General features: G+C 37.0%; 2 protein-coding genes across 2 annotated transcripts in view; one reads left to right on the top strand and one right to left on the bottom strand.

The window, feature by feature from the left end:
* Window positions 1-20880, top strand: part of LOC142657685 (calcium-activated chloride channel regulator 1-like) — a 1094600-nt gene that overhangs the window by 745197 nt on the left and 328523 nt on the right. The gene's annotated exons all lie outside the window — the stretch shown is intronic.
* Window positions 15751-17658, bottom strand: LOC142657077 (forkhead box protein D2-like). Its single transcript, XM_075832127.1, is given in 3 exon segments — window positions 15751-16704; window positions 16706-16733; window positions 16736-17658. Coding segments are annotated over 3 exon segments (1053 nt in total). The 5' UTR covers window positions 17352-17658; the 3' UTR covers window positions 15751-16295.

The following is a 20880-nucleotide window of genomic DNA, read 5'->3' as shown; positions in this document are numbered from 1 at the left end:
TCTATGTCGAAGCTTAGGACTCCACATACTGAATGGCCGCACCAAGGGAGACTCTTTAGGAAGGTATACACTAAACTCCCATGTAGGCAGCAGTGTAGTAGACTATGCCATCACGGACATGGACCCCGCAAACATTGGCGCACTCATAGTCACTCCACAAACGCACCTGTCAGATCACAACCAATTACTTCTATACATCAAATCCACAACCAAACCATCTGCACAAAAACCACATCAAACCGGCCTCTTCAACCTGCCCCCATCTTATAAATGGTCCAAAACGTCAACTATAAAATATAAAGAGACAATGAACAGACCAGAAGTGCAGGAGATGCTTCACAACCTCTACAACAAGGTGTATGAGACAAGCCCAGGAGGGGTCAATCAGGCCGTAAATGACCTCAATAATATATTCTATACCATGGCAGAGAAGTCTGACCTGAAAAGATGTGACTACAAGAGGCCACAAGAAATACATCCTAACGGTTGGTTTGACCGTGAGTGCAAAGAAGTACGGAAGACCCTAAGAAATGCCTCAAATAAGAAGCACCGAGACCCAAACAACACCGGTCTGAAGGAGGCCTACAGCAACATACAGAGGCAATACAAGACCATCCTCCGAAAGAAAAAACAAAGGCACATCTCCACCAAACTTACCCAACTCCAAGACGCCCTCCATGACAACTCGTTCTGGGAATTATGGAAACACATGGGCAAAAATTGCAAGAAAAACAACCTTCATATTCAAAATGGCAACATCTGGCTCCAATATTTCAGGGACCTCTACAAAGATATCCCGAAAGAAGAACAAAGCCAAGAACAAAAACAAATAATATCAAAATTGAAGGCGATGGAGGAAACACTTAAAGATTCTCAAAACCCCCTGGACGCACCAATAACACTGCAAGAAGTAACAGAGAGAACCTCAGACATAAGGTGTAAAAAATCCAGCGGCCTAGACAGAATCTCACCAGAAATGATAAAACACAGCCCGCCAGAAATACAGGCCGCAATAGTCAAACTATTTAATATAGTGCTGAGTGCCGGCTACTTCCCGCAAATCTGGAACCAAGGCCTTATAACACCAATCCACAAGAGTGGGGACAGGTACGACCCGGCCAACTACCGAGGGATATGTGTCAGCAGCAACCTGGGGAAACTGTTCAGCAGCATCCTGAATAAGAGAATCCTCAGCTTCCTCTCCCAGCACAATGTCCTCCACCAAAGCCAAGCTGGGTTCATGCCAAACCACCGCACCACTGACCACATCTACACCCTGCGCAGCCTCATCAAGAGCCACGTCCACAATACAAAGCATGGGAAGATTTACGCCTGTTTTGTGGACTTTAAGAAGGCCTTTGACTCAGTGTGGCACCCGGGCCTATTCCTGAAACTGCTGGAGAGCGGAATAGGAGGTAAAACCTATGACGTCATCAGAAGCTCCTACACAGAGAACAGATGCAGCGTGAAGGTGAACGGGAGAAGAACGGCTGATTTCCAGCAGAGCCGAGGAGTCAGACAAGGCTGCAGCCTCAGTCCAACGCTCTTCAACATCTACATCAATGAACTGGCCACAGCTCTGGAATCCTCCTCAGCACCAGGTCTCGCCCTCCATGACACCCAGGTGAAATTCCTGTTGTATGCAGATGACCTTCTGTTACTATCACCGACCGAGAAAGGTCTCCAAGACAACCTGCAAATCCTAGAAAAATTCAGCTCCACGTGGGCACTACCCATCAATGCAAAGAAAACCAACATCATGGTGTTCCAGAAGAGAAACTCAAAATCCCCCAGGCACCCGACCTTCACACTAAATAACGCCACAATCACAGCGACCGACAGGTACACTTACCTGGGCCTAGAAATCAACCAATCAGGAAGCTTTAAACAAGCCATAGAGATTCTGAAAGACAAGGCGTGCAAAACCTTCTATGCCATCAGACGAAAACTCTATCATCTCAAACCACCAGTGACGGTCTGGCTGAAAATCTTTGACTCCATCATCTCCCCAATCCTCCTGTATGCCAGTGAAGTCTGGGGTCCGGACACATACCCAGACTGGTCAAGGTGGGATTCCAGCCCAACAGAAATCTTCCACCTAGAATTCTGCAAACACCTTCTCCAAGTCCATCGGAGCACCTCAAATAGTGCCTGTCGGGCAGAACTGGGCAGATTCCCACTACACCTCACAATCCAGAAGAGGGCGCTATCATTCTGGGCCCATCTACACAGCAGCAGGCAAAGTTCCTATCACCATAAAGCCCTGTTACACCAAGGGGTCCCAGGTAAACCAGGCCCCCCAGAACATCTCACCCTGACCCGGCCTGAAGAAAATGTCACCCAGCGCGGCCTCACAAAAGCCGAAATCAAGAAGACAATAAACAAAGGCCAAGAGGAATATATCAGTGACTGGAGGAACGACATAAAGACATCCCAGAAACTGACAATATACCGGAGTCTACAGCGGGAATATAAACTGGCGCCATATCTGGAGAAACTGCCAAACCACAGAGACAGACAGATCCTGAGCCGCTACAGACTGAGCGCCCACAACCTGCTCATCGAATCCGGGCGCCACAGACAAACCTACAAGCCCAGGGAGAGCCGACTGTGCCAACAGTGCCACCAGGAGGCCGTGGAGGATGAGGCCCACTTCCTGCTACACTGCTCCAAATACTCAGCAGTAAGGGACACTCACTTCAGGAGACTCTCTGATCTCTTACCGGACTTCAGCTCCATGGAAGAGGAAGAGAAACTCTACATCCTGCTGGGTGAAGAGGAAACCACAGTGGGCACAGCGGCACAATATGTCACTGCATGCCATAAACTGAGAGAGACATGATATGCCATGGACTTGTATAACCCCGACCCTAGATGTGTCCCTATCCCCAAGCCCTCAGTCCCTATCCCTCATTCCCTTACTTCTTACTTGCTTTGGCAATGCTAATATGTATTTGGTCCTGCCAATAAAGCTTCTTTGAATTGAATTGAATAGATAGACAGATAGACAGATAGACAGATAGATAGATAGATAGATAGATAGATAGATAGATAGATAGATAGATAGATAGATAGATAGATAGATAGATAGATAGATAGATAGATAGATAGATAGATAGATAGATAGATAGATAGATAGATATGAGATAGATAGATAGATATGAGATAGATATGAGATAGATAGATATGAGATAGATAGATAGATAGATAGATAGATAGATAGATAGATAGATAGATAGATAGATAGATAGATAGATAGATAGATAGATAGATAGATAGATAGATAGATAGATAGATAGATAGATAGATATGAGATAGATATGAGATAGATATGAGATAGATATGAGATAGATATGAGATAGATAGATAGATAGATAGATAGATAGATATGAGATAGATAGATAGATAGATAGATAGATAGATAGATAGATAGATAGATAGATAGATAGATAGATAGATAGATAGATAGATAGATAGATAGATAGATAGATAGATAGATAGATAGATAGATAGATAGATAGATAGATAGATAGATAGATAGACAGAGAGAGAGAGAGATAGATAGATAGATAGATAGATAGATAGATAGATAGATAGATAGATAGATAGATAGATAGATAGATAGAGAGAGAGAGAGAGAGAGAGAGAGAGAGATAGATAGATAGATAGATAGATAGATAGATAGATAGATAGATAGATAGATAGATAGATAGATAGATAGATAGATATGAGATAGATAGATAGATAGATAGATAGATAGATAGATAGATAGATAGATAGATAGATAGATAGATAGATAGATAGATAGATAGATAGATAGATAGCGAAAGGGCAGAATTTTTTGCTGTGCTGATTGCAGGATTTCACAGCTTTTTAACTATATGTTAGAATAAATGTTATCATTACAGAGACATTACATTATTCTTGAGAAGGTCAAATCACTTGGCCCCTGCAGACACTTCTACCTTTCTCCTTGAGAGCTGATTGTTCATTATTTGGGGTGACAATATTTTTTCTCTGTGTGACATTTTTACAACCATAGTAATGTACTCACGTTTAAACTGGATTCCAGCAAATACTCCAATCACAACCAGAGGTGTAACTTAAAGCTCCTGGGCCCTAATGCAAAATCAGTAACAGGGCCACACCTTTAATGTGCCGGCATGTGCTGGACCATCCCCTCGCAAGATGGCGAGGTGTATTGCGATGTGTAGGCAGGAGTTTTTTCCAGTTCTCATGTGTTTATGTCATTAGCTCAGTATGAGAATATTATTTTATTATTTTCATTTTTAATGTAATATTGTTATTGCAGCGACGGACATACCATTGGTGCAACCTGTGCAGCTGCACAGGTGCCCAGTAGGTAAGGGGCCCACTGTCACCTTAAAGAGGCTCTGTCACCACATTACAAGTGCCCTATCTTCTACACAATGTGATCGGCGATGTAATGTAGGTAACAGCAGTGGTTTTTATTTAGAAAAACAATAATTTCTGATGGAGTTATGACCTATTTTAGCTTTATACTAATGAGTTTTTTAATAGACAACTGGGCGTGTTTTGCTTTTGACCAAGTGGGCGTTGTGGAGAGAAGTGTATGACGCTGACCAATTAGTGACCAATCAGCGTCATACACTTCTCCCCATTCATGTATTCAGCACATAGTGATCCTGCGTTGTTCACTATGTGCAGCCACATACTCACACATTAATGTTACTAAAGTGTCTTAACAGTGAATAGACATCACTTCCAGCCAGGACGGGATGTCTATTCACAATCCCGACACTTCGGTAACGTTTGTGTGTGACTTACAGCACAGCAAGCGTAATCTCGCGAGATCTCGCTGTAAATGACAGCACAGCGTGATCTCGTGCTGTGTGAGTAAGTCACACACAAACGTTACCGAAGTGTCGGGATTGTGAATAGACATCCCGTCCTGGTTGGACGCAATGTATATTTACTGTCAAGACACTTCAATAACGTTAATGTGTGTGTAAGTGGCTGCACATAGTGAAAAACGCAGGATCACTATGTGCAGAGTTAATGAATGGATAGACTTGTATGTATGACGCTGATTGGTCACTGATTGGTCAGCGTCATACACTTCTCTCCACAACGCCCACTTGGTCAAAAGTTAAAGCACGCCCAATTGTCTATTAAGAAAGTCATTAGCATAAATCTAAAATCGCTCATAACTTGGTGAAAATTTATTGTTTTTCTAAATAAAAACCACTGCTCCAATCTACATTACAGCGCCGATCACATTATGTACAAGATAGGGCACTTATAATGTGGTGACAGAGCCTCTCTAGGCCCTGTTCACACTGAGTTTTTTTACATGTTTTGGCCCTCAGCTATCTGTGTCTGCCACTGTGTTATTGTAGGGAGCAGCAGCAGTCACCCCAGCAGGACACATCGCTTGTACACATAGTTATAATTCCTGAAGACTGCAAAATAAAACAATCTCCTTCCACTGAAACCTCTGAGCGCCCCAAACTACAGTTCAGGGGGGACAAACAAATACATTCAATTCACATGGGATAAGTACTTTTTATATATAATGTCATGCAGCGGTGTAGTAACTCCAGTATACAAGTATCCTGTGGACTGGGCCACATGGGCTGGAGGGGCACTTGCATTGCTGTAAAAATGAGGGTGATGTCAGAGTGCTGCTTACCTATCTGAACTTTTCTGATCTGATTAGGGAAACAAAATCTTCATAATATGTAACAGTAATTCAACGTAAAAAAGATAGATAGATAGATAGATAGATAGATAGATAGATAGATAGATAGATAGATAGATAGATAGATAGATAGATAGATAGATAGATTTATCAATAATGCATATTTATTTATATTTAGTGACTTAGGTGACATTAGTGTTCGTAGTGTGCTGTCGCCATTTTTTCGTGTGCTGTATATTTGCAGTCACAGGCGTTCTTGCACCTATATACACGTTTTGTTTCATTTTGTTGGAATGTGCTGATCAAACTTTTGTGTTGTATATGTAGGGCGTTAGAGACCGAAACGTTGCACTCTGCCACTGGCATTAAAAACAAAATAAAAATTACCTTTATCTCAAATTGGTGTGCCGGATACTCTTTTCTTACTCATATATGTGGGGTTAGTGACTGCCTCCATTTTTGATCTTGCACTCCTCCCATTCTGCCCTGGGTGATTTTAATTTGTATAATGCTGGTTCTTACCATCCCCAAGAATATGTAGGCTTAGTTCCAGTTCTGGCTGTATGTGCAGAGTAGGGCACCACCTATGGAGGACGCCTTGTCGTGCCAGGTGGGCTCACACAATTTGATCAAAATGTGCACTTACAACCTCCCTATTGTAAGTAGATTTAGCGGTAATGCATATTTATTTATATTTAGCGGGATAGATCGATCGATCGATCGATCGATCGATAGATCGATAGATAGATAGATAGATAGATGATAGATAGATAGATAGATAGATAGATCGATCGATCGATCGATAGATCGATAGATAGACTATAATTGCACTGGGTTGAGTAGTGTTCTTGCATAGGGAGGGGTGTGATGCTGATATCATAACCCAAACAGGTCACTGTAACATTTGACACTTGTCAATATATTTAAATAAATGGTTGTTTACTTATTTTAGTTACTGGGCTGAAGGATTATTTGTAGATCAATGCATAATACAAAGCAGTGGCCACTAGATAGATACATCTGTGTTTGGCTGCATGAATTATTCACTACTTGTGTCAATGAGAAGGTGCCTAATACAAAGTGCAAATACTGAAATACTGCAAGCTCACACATCTCACAGTGTGATATGTCTGTACATTCACTTATAACACCAGATTTAATAAAGATAGATTTAGATAGGTAGATAGATCGATAGATCGATATCTCGCATATAAAAAATATATATATATAGAGTGCTGTCTTTTGTATCTTGGATTTTGCTATATAAATCTATAAATATATATATGTATATGGACACAGTACTTTAATTTATAATGAATGTCATATTTATTGTTTGGGGATTGACGCACAGCCTGATGTCATAGTGTTATGATGCATACAAGGACAGATGGTGTCTGAAGCCACATTCACACCAGGGTGTTTTTGTTTGTTTTTGCTGTATGTTTATCTTTTTTCTATTTTTGTGTAACTGATCTAAATTGATTATTTTTTGTAATTTCAGAAAACATTGGCCAAAAATCACAGTCTGAAAAAAATTATGTGCAAATTTGAAAACAAATATACATTTTACACATTATAAGTGTCTATAGGTCAGATACTAATATGAACACATTAACAGCATTTACTATGAGATGTAAAATGATTATCATTACATTGCTAATAACCTGCACAAACTCCTCCAGCTCCAAAAATTATCACGGATGCAGCCGTCTTTTATTACAGGCACCGGACAAAAATTCCCTATTTTCCTAGACTGTTGATGAATTTATGGATACCTGCCTGCATCATATCTATGTGAAATGGTAAATTCATAAATATGCAGCAGATTAAGGGAATCATAATTATAACAAATATGTCATACAACTGGCACTACTGCCACATAATGCCTACTGGGTTTACCTATGTATGGCTGGGTTCACTCTAGGGGCATGACCAGACGTGGCGGAATTCTTCCACAACTGTCCGCATCAATGCCACACATAATCTGCATTGCAGATTCTGTTGCGGCTCTGCCCAAAACGTACATTAAATTGATGCGGACTGGCCGTTGCGTATTGAGGGGAAGAGGGCTTCCCTTCTCTCTATCAGTGCAGGATAGAGAGAAGGGACAGCACTTTCCCTAGTGAAAGTAAAAGAATTTCACACTTACCGGCCGTTGTCTTGGTGACGCGTCCCTCTTTCGGCATCCAGCCTGACCTCCCTGGATGACGCGGCAGTCCATGTGACCGCTGCAGCCTGTGATTGGCTGCAGCCGTCACTTAGACTGAAACGTCATCCTGGGAAGCCGGACTGGAGGAAGAAGCAGGGAGTTCTCGGTATGAACTTCTATTTTTTCTACAGGTTGATCTATATTGTGATCGGTAGTCACTGTCCAGGGTGCAGAAACAGTTACTGCCGATCGCTTAACTCTTTCAGCACCCTGGACAGTGACTATTTACTGACGTCGCCCAGCAACGCTCCCATAATTATGGGTGCACACACGTAGTCACCCGTAATTATGGGTGCACACACGTAGTCACCCGTAATTACGGGAGCCCCATTGACTTCCTCAGTCTGGCTGTAGACCTAGAAATACATAGGTCCAGCCAGAATGAAGAAATGTCATGGTAGTAAAACCAATACGCTCCGCAGCACACATAACATCTATATAACATGTGCGGACTTCATTGCGGAATTTTGACTCTCCATTGAAGTCAATGGAGAAATTCCGCAATGAGTCCGCAACCAGTCTGCCACACGTCCGCAACAACCATTGTATGCTGCGGACACCAAATTCTGCACCGCAGCCTATGCTCCGCAGCGGAATTGTCCGCAACGTGTAAACGAACCCTACTAAAAAGCTGTGGAAGGCAATGGAGAAACGGGTCCGCTGCGGACTGTCCACAGCGGAATTCCAGAACAATTCCGCCACGTCTGGTCATGCCCTAGGGGTTGTCGTTACCATTTTTGACATATATTTTATCCATCCATTATTCCACTAGGGTCACTGTCTAGACAAGTGACCATGTGTGTTTCTATGTGGGAAAAATGGTATTCTACCCATACTCCATTGACCTCAATGTCCAATAATTTAGCATATTTTCTTGAATCTAAATTTAATGGAATATAAGGCCACGTTCAGACGTGGCGGAATTGCTGTTGAATTCTTCTGCGGACAGTCCACAGTGGAATTCTGCTGCAGCCGTTTTTTACATTTGTTTCTATACATTTTTAAGAAACATAGTTCAGACGTTGCAGAAAATAACTGCGGAAATCAGGCTGCGCTGCAGAATTTCCCCTCCGCAGCATGCACATTATGTTGCGGAGAAGCAGCGGAATTTTACTGCGCATTTCAGCCTTTGCAATGCAAAAACTGAAATCTGTGGCAAGTCCGATGTGATTTCTGCAACGTCTAAATTACCTGTCACATATGCAAATGTTGCTGCAGATTCGTTGCGTAATTGCCGTGAATCTGCACCAACAATTGCAGTGAAAAAATTCTGCCACGTCTGAACGTGGCCTAAATTGGAAAACTTTGGAAAAAATCCCTTTAATACATAAAAAAAAAATGCAGGTTGTTGTATGGGGAAAATGACAGATCATGACAAATCATTCAATTAAATGTATTAACTTTTATGGGACAAACAGCTACCAAAGCGCATCAGTATGGAATGTGTGGCAAAAAAACATTATTGTGGAAATCTGCTCAATCAGGATCTGCTAACTGGATCTGGGACATGGAAATAGAACAAGATTTAAAAAGATTATGCAAAAGTTATGAATCAGTTGTCCGAGCATCAGCTGCACAAAAAAAAATGTTAAAACGTTCAATAAAAAGACACCAAAAAGACACCAACGTGAATTTCTAAGTTCCATAGAAATTACTAAGAGCTGTTGATTTTTTCTTTCTAGAAATAAAAAAAAAAAAAAACAGACATAAATTAAGACATAGAAAGAGCTCATATTCTTTCAGCATTTTTATTTTATTTTATTTTATTTATTATTATTATTTTTTTGTCTGACCTATCTAATGTCAATCAGTAAATTATTTCATCAATGTCATTTGTCAATGGATTGTTTTCCTTTTACTTTTATGTATTGGTTTGTTTCTTGGGTTTTGTTTGTTTCATGTGTGTATTTGTTTGAGAAAAGATCTAAAAATAAAATGTTAAGACAAACACAAGTGTGAAATTAATCACATAGGAATGAAAGTTGTTCATGGAGAAGGGGGTTTGTTTGTTTAGTTTCGTCCAGTTTTCTCAGGTGTTTATATTAGAATACCCGGACTGCCCGTTTTTGCAGTGGGTGGTGGTGGCATCACTCAGGTGAACCCTCGTCCTAGATCCAGTCCTGCAATATCTTACCATACCATGATGTATACATGCATAGATGTATTACATATAGATAGTCTTTTCTTGATTCTGAGCACTTTGCAGAGTTTATTTTATTGCTCCTGCTCTTCACTCTTCAGCCGGTGACATAAGTGTCTCTTTCACCAAGACTAAAGATGATGAATTGATAATCGAGACTTTATAGCAGCAGAGAACTGGAAAGTCATACACCACTCACCCAGGAGCTGAGACTGCAGGCCTTCTACTTTTACCCTACTCATGAATAATACTGTACAATATGGATGTATATATTTACACACACACAAACACACTATATATTAATTTACACACACACACACACACACACACACACACACACACACACACACTATATAGTAACACACTACATAGTTACATACACACCTTATATAGTTACATACACACACACTAAATAGGTGCATACACACAATATATAGTTACATACACACTATATAGTAACATACACACACTATATAGTAACACAGACTATATACTTTCATACACACACTATATAGTTGCATATACTTCTATATAGTTACATACACACACAGTACATAGTTACATACACACACTATATAGTAACATATACACACTATATAGTTACATAAACACTATATAGTAACACACACTATATAGTTACATACACACACAATAAAGTAACACACACACTATATAGTTACATACACACACTATATAGTTACATACACACACTATATAGTTACTAGTCCTAGAACCATAGTAACATACAAACACACTTTATATTGACATACACACACTATAAAGTAACACACACTATATAGTTACATACACACACTATATAGCTGTATACACACACATACACCGTACAGTTACACACACACTATATCGTGACATACACACTATATAGTAACATACACACTATATAGTCACATGCACACTATATAGTTACATACAAACACCCACCATATAGTCCTAGAACCACACACTATAAAGTTACATACACATTAGTCAATCTAGGTTCAGCCGTTTTGCAAACAAATTTATACTTACTACTATGTCTCCGTACAATGCATGTATTTCTTTTTCATTTACATTATTTCATAGTATTTGCGTCTTAAGCATAGGCAGTCTAGCAATTAAGAAAAAAAACATCGTTTTCTATGTAGGAAGGAAAAAAAATAAGTATCTAAAGATACGGAATAGACGCTGATCACACGCATGTATGAGCAAATATCGGCTTACTGATAACTATACAGAGACAAAAATGTAGATTTAATACAGATAGACAGACAGACATTAGATAGATAGATAGATAGATAGATAGATAGATAGATAGATAGATAGATAGATAGATAGATAGATAGATAGATAGATAGATAGATAGATAGATAGATAGATAGATAGATAGATAGATAGATAGATAGATAGATAGATAGGTAGATAGATAGATAGATAGATACCAGTTTTGCTTTACTTCGTTTCACCAAACAATAAATAATATAGCTCATCTGTCTGTCGTGTTTAGTACCATCATTTGATATTTAGTATTTGGTTGTGAAAGCTTAACATAAAAAAGGAAGGTAGTAAATAAAAAATAAGTGTAAGTGCATGTAAAGGATTTAAAGGAAAATCTAATCTCAAAATTATCCAAAGTTATACACTTAATAATTTAAAAATAATTCTAAATTTAAATATCTATACAAATACACCTAGATAGATAGATAGATAGATAGATAGATAGATAGATAGATAGATAGATAGATAGATAGATAGATAGATAGATAGATAGATAGATAGATAGATAGATAGATAGATAGATAGATAGATAGATAGCAAAGAAATCGCAGCTCTCTAAAGAAGTCCATTAAAATAAGTAATTTATTCACCCATGTCAATGCAACAAAGGTGTATAAATTACACTATTTCACCGAACTTCTTTGGAGTGCTGCGATTTTTTCATTTAATAAATATCTGGGACCTTGGATTAGTCGAGGGCCACCCACTCCTTGACTTGTTTTTTTGTTGTGTTTTTTTTTTTTGCTACTTTCTTTTGTAGATAGATAGATAGATGATAGATAGATAGATAGATACCAGTTTTGCTTTACTTCGTTTCACCAAACAATAAATAATATAGCTCATCTGTCTGTCGTGTTTAGTACCATCATTTGATATTTAGTATTTGGTTGTGAAAGCTTAACATAAAAAAGGAAGGTAGTAAATAAAAAATAAGTGTAAGTGCATGTAAAGGATTTAAAGGAAAATCTAATCTCAAAATTATCCAAAGTTATACACTTAATAATTTAAAAATAATTCTAAATTTAAATATCTATACAAATACACCTAGATAGATAGATAGATAGATAGATAGATAGATAGATAGATAGATAGATAGATAGATAGATAGATAGATAGATAGATAGATAGATAGATAGATAGATAGATAGATAGATAGATAGATAGATAGCAAAGAAATCGCAGCTCTCTAAAGAAGTCCATTAAAATAAGTAATTTATTCACCCATGTCAATGCAACAAAGGTGTATAAATTACACTATTTCACCGAACTTCTTTGGAGTGCTGCGATTTTTTCATTTAATAAATATCTGGGACCTTGGATTAGTCGAGGGCCACCCACTCCTTGACTTGTTTTTTTGTTGTGTTTTTTTTTTTTGCTACTTTCTTTTGTAGATAGATAGATAGATAGATAGATAGATAGATAGATAGATAGATAGATAGATAGATAGATAGATAGATAGATAGATAGATAGATAGATAGCTATTCTGAATAAAACCATATGAATATATTGAGGTGTACAATTTTTTACACCTCAAAATCACCATGAAAGGTTTGCTACTATTATTTTTATTATTATTATTAATAATAATAATAATAATAATAATAATAATAATAACAATAATAATAATAAAAGATCATAATAGTATCAGTATAAATTAGACATTACTGGGGCAGGACAGGGCGGCAGGACAGCAGCTAGTGCTGGGATGAGGCGTGGAGATAATGGACACTACATCTAAGTGTCCTGCTCTTCCATCGTCATGACTTAAAATAAGCAGTTTATTATTTACCAGTGGAAGAGGTTAATGTACATGAAAATAGCCCCGGTCTCAGTTTATATCACTACACGGGGGAGCTGCAGATTGTCAATCACATTCTCATTTACTACAACTGCTTTTGTAATCTGGAATGTGTCTATGCCAGTAATGATGACGATGATGATGATGATGATGATAGAACTGTAAAGAATACAAATAATGTTTTATGGTTCAATTGTATCCCACTGCTGCACAAAAGGGGGGGGGGCAAAAAAAAGGCTGTTTATAAAAAATAATAACAATAAGCGTAAAAATAAAGCTAATAAATAATAGAAGTAAATACAAGTGAAACAAATAAATAAAGAAAAAAAACCACCTTTGAATAAATAAATGTATAAAAGTTAAATTGTCAGATACCGGAATTATTGAGCTTAATCTATTCATATAATACTTATATGATGATAATAATAATAATGTATTTTACACACATATATATATATATATATATATATATATATAACTTATTAGTTTTAGACGTTAGATGATAACAATAAATATACATTATATATATAGTACAAAATATATGTATATAATATAACTGTATATCATATATAGTAATATATAATGTATATTATTATATTAGTAATATATGTGTCAAGCCAGTATCAATACAAATAATCACTACATGTTATTACAGTGTAAAGGCCTCTGGGTTATTTGCCAGATCCCCTATAATATAAATTAATGATCATTATATATTTATCAGTGAAAACAATGACACCTATAATTACCAATTCCTAAGCAATTAATTTATTTTAATGATTTGGCCAAAAAATATTAGTCATGAAATCCTGCAACCCCATGCATAAAGGTTTTTTTTAAAGCCCTGTAATCATTAACCCCTTAAATGGCCCTGGCTGTAAATAGTTACGTTTCTCAGAGTGTAGATGTAACACTTGATTATTATAAATAAAGCCTGAGCTATTAACCCCTTCACTGACTGCCGGGGCAACTGAGTCTTAAAGAAAAAGGTCAAGTCTTGAAAGGGGTCTATTGAGAGGCCTGGTAAATGTGCTTGGTAAACTGGAAAATGTGTGTACAGTGGATAGTGAGCGTCCTGGCTATCTGGAGTAGCTCAGGCTAGAAAGTTCTGACTGAAAGGGGAGAAGCAAAATGTGCAGACCCCTCACTGAGCTCCTACACAGGACACCAGACATCACAGAGGGCAGAGAGGAATCTAACATCAGGAAAAAGAGTTATACAAACCCCTATACAATGATCTGGTGACACAATTCTACTGTTGGGGGATGAATATGTATAGTTTGTTTTCATTTGGCATAATTGAACATTATTCAACAACCTACAATATTATAATATATCATTCCTAAAAAAAAACCTACTGAGGATGAGAGAAAAGAAAGAAAGAAAGAAAGAAAGAAAGAAAGAAAGAAAGAAAGAAAGAAAGAAAGAAAGAAAGAAAGAAAGAAAGAAAGAAAGAAAGAAAGAAAAGAAAAGAAACTGGAGAGTTACGAACTGCCGTTATTGCATTGATACATAATAATATTAATAAATAATGATAGATAGATAGATAGATAGATAGATAGATAGATAGATAGATAGATAGATAGATAGATAGATAGATAGATAGATAGATAGATAGATAGATAGATAGATAGATAGATATGCAGTTTTCAATACTCCCTCAGATATCACTATGACTATATACATTATATACTCTCTTCACCTTCATCATCTTGTGTGGTCGCACGCGAAGGATTCAGTGTGAATTGCCTTTTTTCTAGTAATCAGCTCATTACTTCCCCTTTCACATTAGTGGTAAATGAGTCGTTAATTAATTAGATGTCACCTCTAATAGTCACTAATTTATTATCAACTTTGAGCGTCAGGTTCTGTCTGTCTGCAATACCCGATCCCCATTCAATGGCAGCACCAGGATGAGGAACAATTTAACAAAACTACATAAACTATAAATTCATTAACTTTCCTTTATGTAAAAAAAGAAAATCATGATGTAAGATAGTAATTATTCATCTCGGCCAATGACATTGGACGGTTGTCGCCCCAGGAAACAAAACATCACTACATCGTTTACAATTCACAAACATTTATTTCATTTGATGACAATTGTGTCTCTATCACATAATAATTATAAGGCTTCAGATTATTCACAATCCAATGGATAAACACAGAAAGATGCAGGCGATGGAGCTGGGGCTGACGATTTCTTTACGATCTGTTCCGATCTCTCTCTCTATATATATATATTATCTATATACATAATTATATCTACACATTAGGGGAAAAAATCTGCATTTTGACATTTAACTCTTAGCTAATTCTGAAATGAGGGTATAATTGTCTGCATTGAAATTCTGGAAAATCCTGAGATGCCTCCGAATCGATAACAGTTGTTTCAATAACTATTTCATTGGAGAGTCGCATTAACATAATTTAATTGGTGGTTTTAAATTTACAGGTCCAATATTATGTATTTATAGAATGAAAGGTCCGATGCAATATTAATTGCATTTATATATATATATATATATATATATATATATATATATATATATATGCATGCAACTAATATTGCATCAGATATATATATATATATATATATATATATATATATATATGTATATATACATATGTATACATTGCCACAACTGCATCAACATTAATATGAACCAAATGCAAATTGATTTGTATTAGTTGCAATCATTACATTAGTATGCATGTCTATGCATAACATATATTAATTGCATTCACTCCATTCGTTGTAGTAATGTAGCAATGTACATTTATGTTATGAACGCCCATGACATACATTCATTATATGAGCATTAATGACATTCATTGTATTATTTGCAGTATCTAAAGAGTTTTCTGAGGCTGCGAAATTCCTAGAATTGTCGTTCTGCGCCATCGTCTCTCCATAATAGAAATAGTTAGTCTGACCTTATGGAATTTCTTTAAGATGTCAAGATATAAGCGGTGACATAAACAGTGAACACACACCCGACATAATACAAAATATACACACACTTTATAAATAGCGACTCATTAATTATAAGATTCTCTGAGCTGAGGTGACAACTGGAGGCGTCTGTGGAGACAGTCAAAGAATTCAGCTAAAAAAAAATAAGAGTTCCTCCTACCTTCAATACACAGGTTGAGACTTTTTAGTATTTTTGGGGGGTGGTGGTTGGGTTAAAAATGACAGCTGCTAAGATTTGTAATTTTACTTGAGAAGTTTTGTCCACTCTGTAACATGCTGTCATGGGCCAAGTTTAAATGGTTCTGCATGGGGGCCAATGAAGGGGTTAACATAGCAATGACCTGTGTCTGGCTCCCAGGTTGGGCTGTTGCGTAGGGTGAGGTTGGGGTGGATGGGGCAGCAGCAGTAGATCCCCCAATGATATTGTCTATGGAGAAGGAAGTCCTAGTTGGTGTGTCCGCCTTGAGGGTCTGGATGATGGGCAATGTTGGACTGAGCTGAGAGTAGAAGGATTTCCTGCTCAGTTCATTTCCTATGAAGCCAGGCAATGTAGGACTGGAGAAGACAGAGGTTGGGGTGGGTATGGGACAGTGTGTGGGCTGGAAGGAGAAGGTGGCACCTGGGTGGTGGTGGTGCTGGTGGTGGTAGTTCTGCAGCTGGAGACCATAGTTATAGCCATAAGGTCCATATCCAAAGGCTGGCATGAAACTGCTGGGGTCCCTCAGGATCTCTGTACTCTGCTGTCTCTTAAATCTCTTCCTTCTGCGCAGAAAACTCCCATTGTCAAACATGTCTGCAGACTCAGGGTCCAGGGTCCAGTAGTTCCCCTTGCCAGGGTTGCCAGGTTCTCTGGGGATCTTGACAAAGCAGTCATTGAGGGACAGGTTGTGCCTGATGGAGTTCTGCCAAGCAGGGAACTTCTCCCTATAATAAGGGAAGCGATTGCTGATAAACTCACAGATCTCACTGAGGGTCAGTCTCTTCTTGGGGCTCTGCAGTATAGCCATAGTGATTAAAGCTATATAGGAGTAGGGGGGCTTCACTAGAGTGTTCTTTGGGTTCTTGTCCACACCTTTTGGGTTGGAGTCAGAGCCAGAAGAGAGATCTGGAGAGGCCGCTGGATGAGTCCTGGAGATATTATCATCTGAATCGTTGTCAGATTGGTAGTCGGAATATTTCCCATCCTTGACATTCATGTCACCGACTACATCTATGTCAGTGTCTTCAGAGAGCAGGGAGTTATCAGACATCTCAGTTCCCAAAGTCATGGTAATGATGATGATGATGATGATGATGATGATGATGAGTGCAGGAAGTCCTGTGTGTACTCCCAATCCAAGCTCCTCCAGGACCCCCCTAGTGGAGCAAGTCTGAATGGGCTCTTCTGTTAGCAAACAACAAGCAGATCAGTGGCAAGGAAACTACTTGTGTAGTTTAAGGGGGGCACCATGCACAAGGTCAGATCCTGAAACCCCTCATCTCCTCCTCCTTGCCCCCTTCCAGCGATCTCGCCCCCCTCCTTTTACCAGAAACTCTCCAAGATCCAAAACAAAGTTGATGCTCCCCGTAGCACTGTCAGCTTGAGACTGCAGCCCTCCCCACTGCTCCGTCACTACTTAAACTCCCAGCCTGGTCACATGATCCTGACGTCACCACCCTCTGCTGCCCTGTTTCAGAGTTCTCTCCCTCACTTACTCTCTTATAACATTATAATACCAGGACTAGAGATCACATCATAGATTTATTCCAGGCTTAAAAAAATAAAAAATAAATACATTTTATTTATTTATTTTTTATGTATTTATTAAGTTATTTACTTATTTATTCTTTTTTTTAAAAAAATATTTTCCAAAATATGTTTTTACATTTTTCCAGATCTAAACGAACTGAACATGAAGGATAAACGTATTTATCAGCTCGTTACTTTCTGCTCATTCTCTATTTGTATAGTTGGAGAAGAACCAGTTTACTATGGATGCAGCAGTTGCTAAACCCTCCATATAGGATTTGGTTCTGACACACAGATAGAAGTCTAAAGAATTTAAAACTAGGGAAAGAATAAATTTTTTAGGATTTTTATTTCTTTATATTTTTATTTTTTATTATTATTACTTATTTATTTTTTGTCCTTTTTATTATTTTATTATTTAGCTATTTAAGTCATGTGGGAAATCGACGGAATGAAAGAAACATCTTTATCGAAGCTGTAAGTATATTTGAGGAATTAATTAACTAAAAAAGGAAACGTATATTGTTATTTATTTATTTATTTATTTATCTATCTATAATCTATCTATTCATCTACTATCTATCTATCTATCTATCTATCTATCTATCTATCTATCTATCTATCTATCTATCTATCTATCTATCTATGTAATCTATCTACTCATAGGCCAATTCACATACGTCCCAGACCATATCTATCTATCTATCTATCTATCTATCTATCTATCTATCTATCTATCTATCTATCTATCTATCTATCTATCTATCTATCTATCTATCTATCTCTCTCTCTCTCTCTCTCTCTCTCTCTCTCTATCTATCTATCTATCTATCTATCTATCTATCTATCTATCTATCTATCTATCTATAAATCATCTATCTCTACATCTATCTACTTGTCTGTCTAGCTGTCCGTTTATTACTACTTAAGTTTTACATTTCAGAATATATTAGGTAAATTTAGATAAAATCTTATTGCAGGGAAAGGGATGATAATATTCAATGAATTTACTATTTTACGTTAATTTTTTTGTAAAGTGTATTATACAGTATAAAAAAAACTATTGAAAATTTAAAATAAGTAAACATCCACTAAAAAGAAAGCCCTGATATAGAGCTAAACTAACTTTGTGTTGGCTGATATGTCCTGACATTCTTTTATATGTTGAGATTTACTTCTATATGTAAAAAGATATGTGTTAAAATAATTACCAGTAGGTATTTGAGTATCAAAGAAAATTAAACCATTATTATTGTTATTCTGATTTATGTACGATGGATAGATAGATAGATAGATAGATAGATAGATAGATAGATAGATAGATAGATAGATAGATAGATAGATAGATAGATAGATAGATAGATAGATAGATAGATATGGTCTGGAACGTATGTGGTTTGCTTCTATGATAAGATTGTATAGATGATGTATGTATAAGTGATGCAATCTACTTGTGTGGGTGAGATCTTTGTTGAAGAACAGATGTTTGTAAATGTAAAGTAGCACTTAACCGAATCCTCAAACTGCAACATGACTTCATTGTGTGAATGTGTGGCCCCTGGCAGATGCTCTGACCCCTGTGTGTGTTTTATCTGCAGCACAGAATCGGGGTTACTACTGATCTGCACACATGTGGTTATTACACAAGTAAACAGATGTGTTTTCTGAAGTCATAGATTAACAGGCTGAGTTTACTAGAAGTAGTAATGCTGCGTTTACCCGATCCAGTAGAGCTGAGTTTGTAGTTTGCTACAATTTATCTTAATATCACAATTTGCTTCCTCACAGGACTGCAGGAAAACCTACTACATTATTTTTGCTCAATGAATGATGTGATAATACGCAGAATAAACAATGACAGCTCTGCTACATTTGTACTTATATTAATTTTATGTTGTTATGTATTATTAATATTCCACTATGTAGACTTCTACATATTCGTACTACACAGGGTATATATCATTATTTGTAGATAGCAGGGCAGGTTTATTACTGTGATAATATATTTATATATTATCCTAATGGCTAGAAAATGACAAATCGTGTTCAACACAGACATTTTATTAAATTGGTGGTTGATCGGAATTAATCTGTGAGGAATGGGCATATAGCAGTTTCTAACATTATAAAATATGGTGTCTCCTGATTATCTATCTATCTATCTATCTATCTATCTATCTATCTATCTATCTATCTATCTATCTATCTATCTATCTATCTATCTATCTATCTATCTATCTATCCCATATCTATCTATCTATCTATCTATCTATCTATCTATCTATCTATCTATCTATCTATCTATCTATCTATCTATCTATCTATCTATCTATCTATCTATCTCATATCTATCTATCTATCTATCTATCTATCTATCTATCTATCTATCTATCTATCTATCTATCTATCTATCTATCTATCTATCTATCTCATATCTATCTATCTATCTATCTCATATCTATCTATCTATCTATCTATCTATCTATCTATCTATCTATCTATCTATCTATCTATCTCATATCTATCTATCTATCTATCTATCTATCTATCTATCTATCTATCTATCTATCTATCTATCTATCTATCTATCTATCTCATATCTATCTATCTATCTCATATCTATCTATCTATCTATCTATCTATCTATCTATCTATCTATCTATCTATCTATCTATCTATCTATCTATCTATCTATCTATCTATCTATCTATCTATCTATCTATCTATCTATCTATCTATCTATCTAGTCTCTTGTTGCAGCCATACGTCTATGCTTTGCATCCCCAGTCACAGCTTCCATGCACAGATCTTTTTGTATATCTACAGTAACATTTTAATGAGGGATTATAGATCTGTTTGCCCTTTGCCGCTGGTGCAGGACAATACAGCAGTCTCTGATCACTTAGCACACAGATTATTAGTATCCTCTGTAATGAAGCGTGTGAGTAGGGCCCCATGCATTCATCATACCCTGCACTGACCTCATCTGTGTGTGTGTATAGGCACATAACTAGGGAGCCTAAAAACTATTGTACTAACTACTGCTTTACTAACTACTACTGTACTTT

This window comes from Rhinoderma darwinii, chromosome 7 (genome assembly GCF_050947455.1).
Source record: "Rhinoderma darwinii isolate aRhiDar2 chromosome 7, aRhiDar2.hap1, whole genome shotgun sequence".
In the NCBI taxonomy this organism is placed as follows: Eukaryota; Metazoa; Chordata; class Amphibia; order Anura; family Rhinodermatidae; genus Rhinoderma; species Rhinoderma darwinii.
This window is presented reverse-complemented; position numbering and strand designations above follow the sequence as displayed.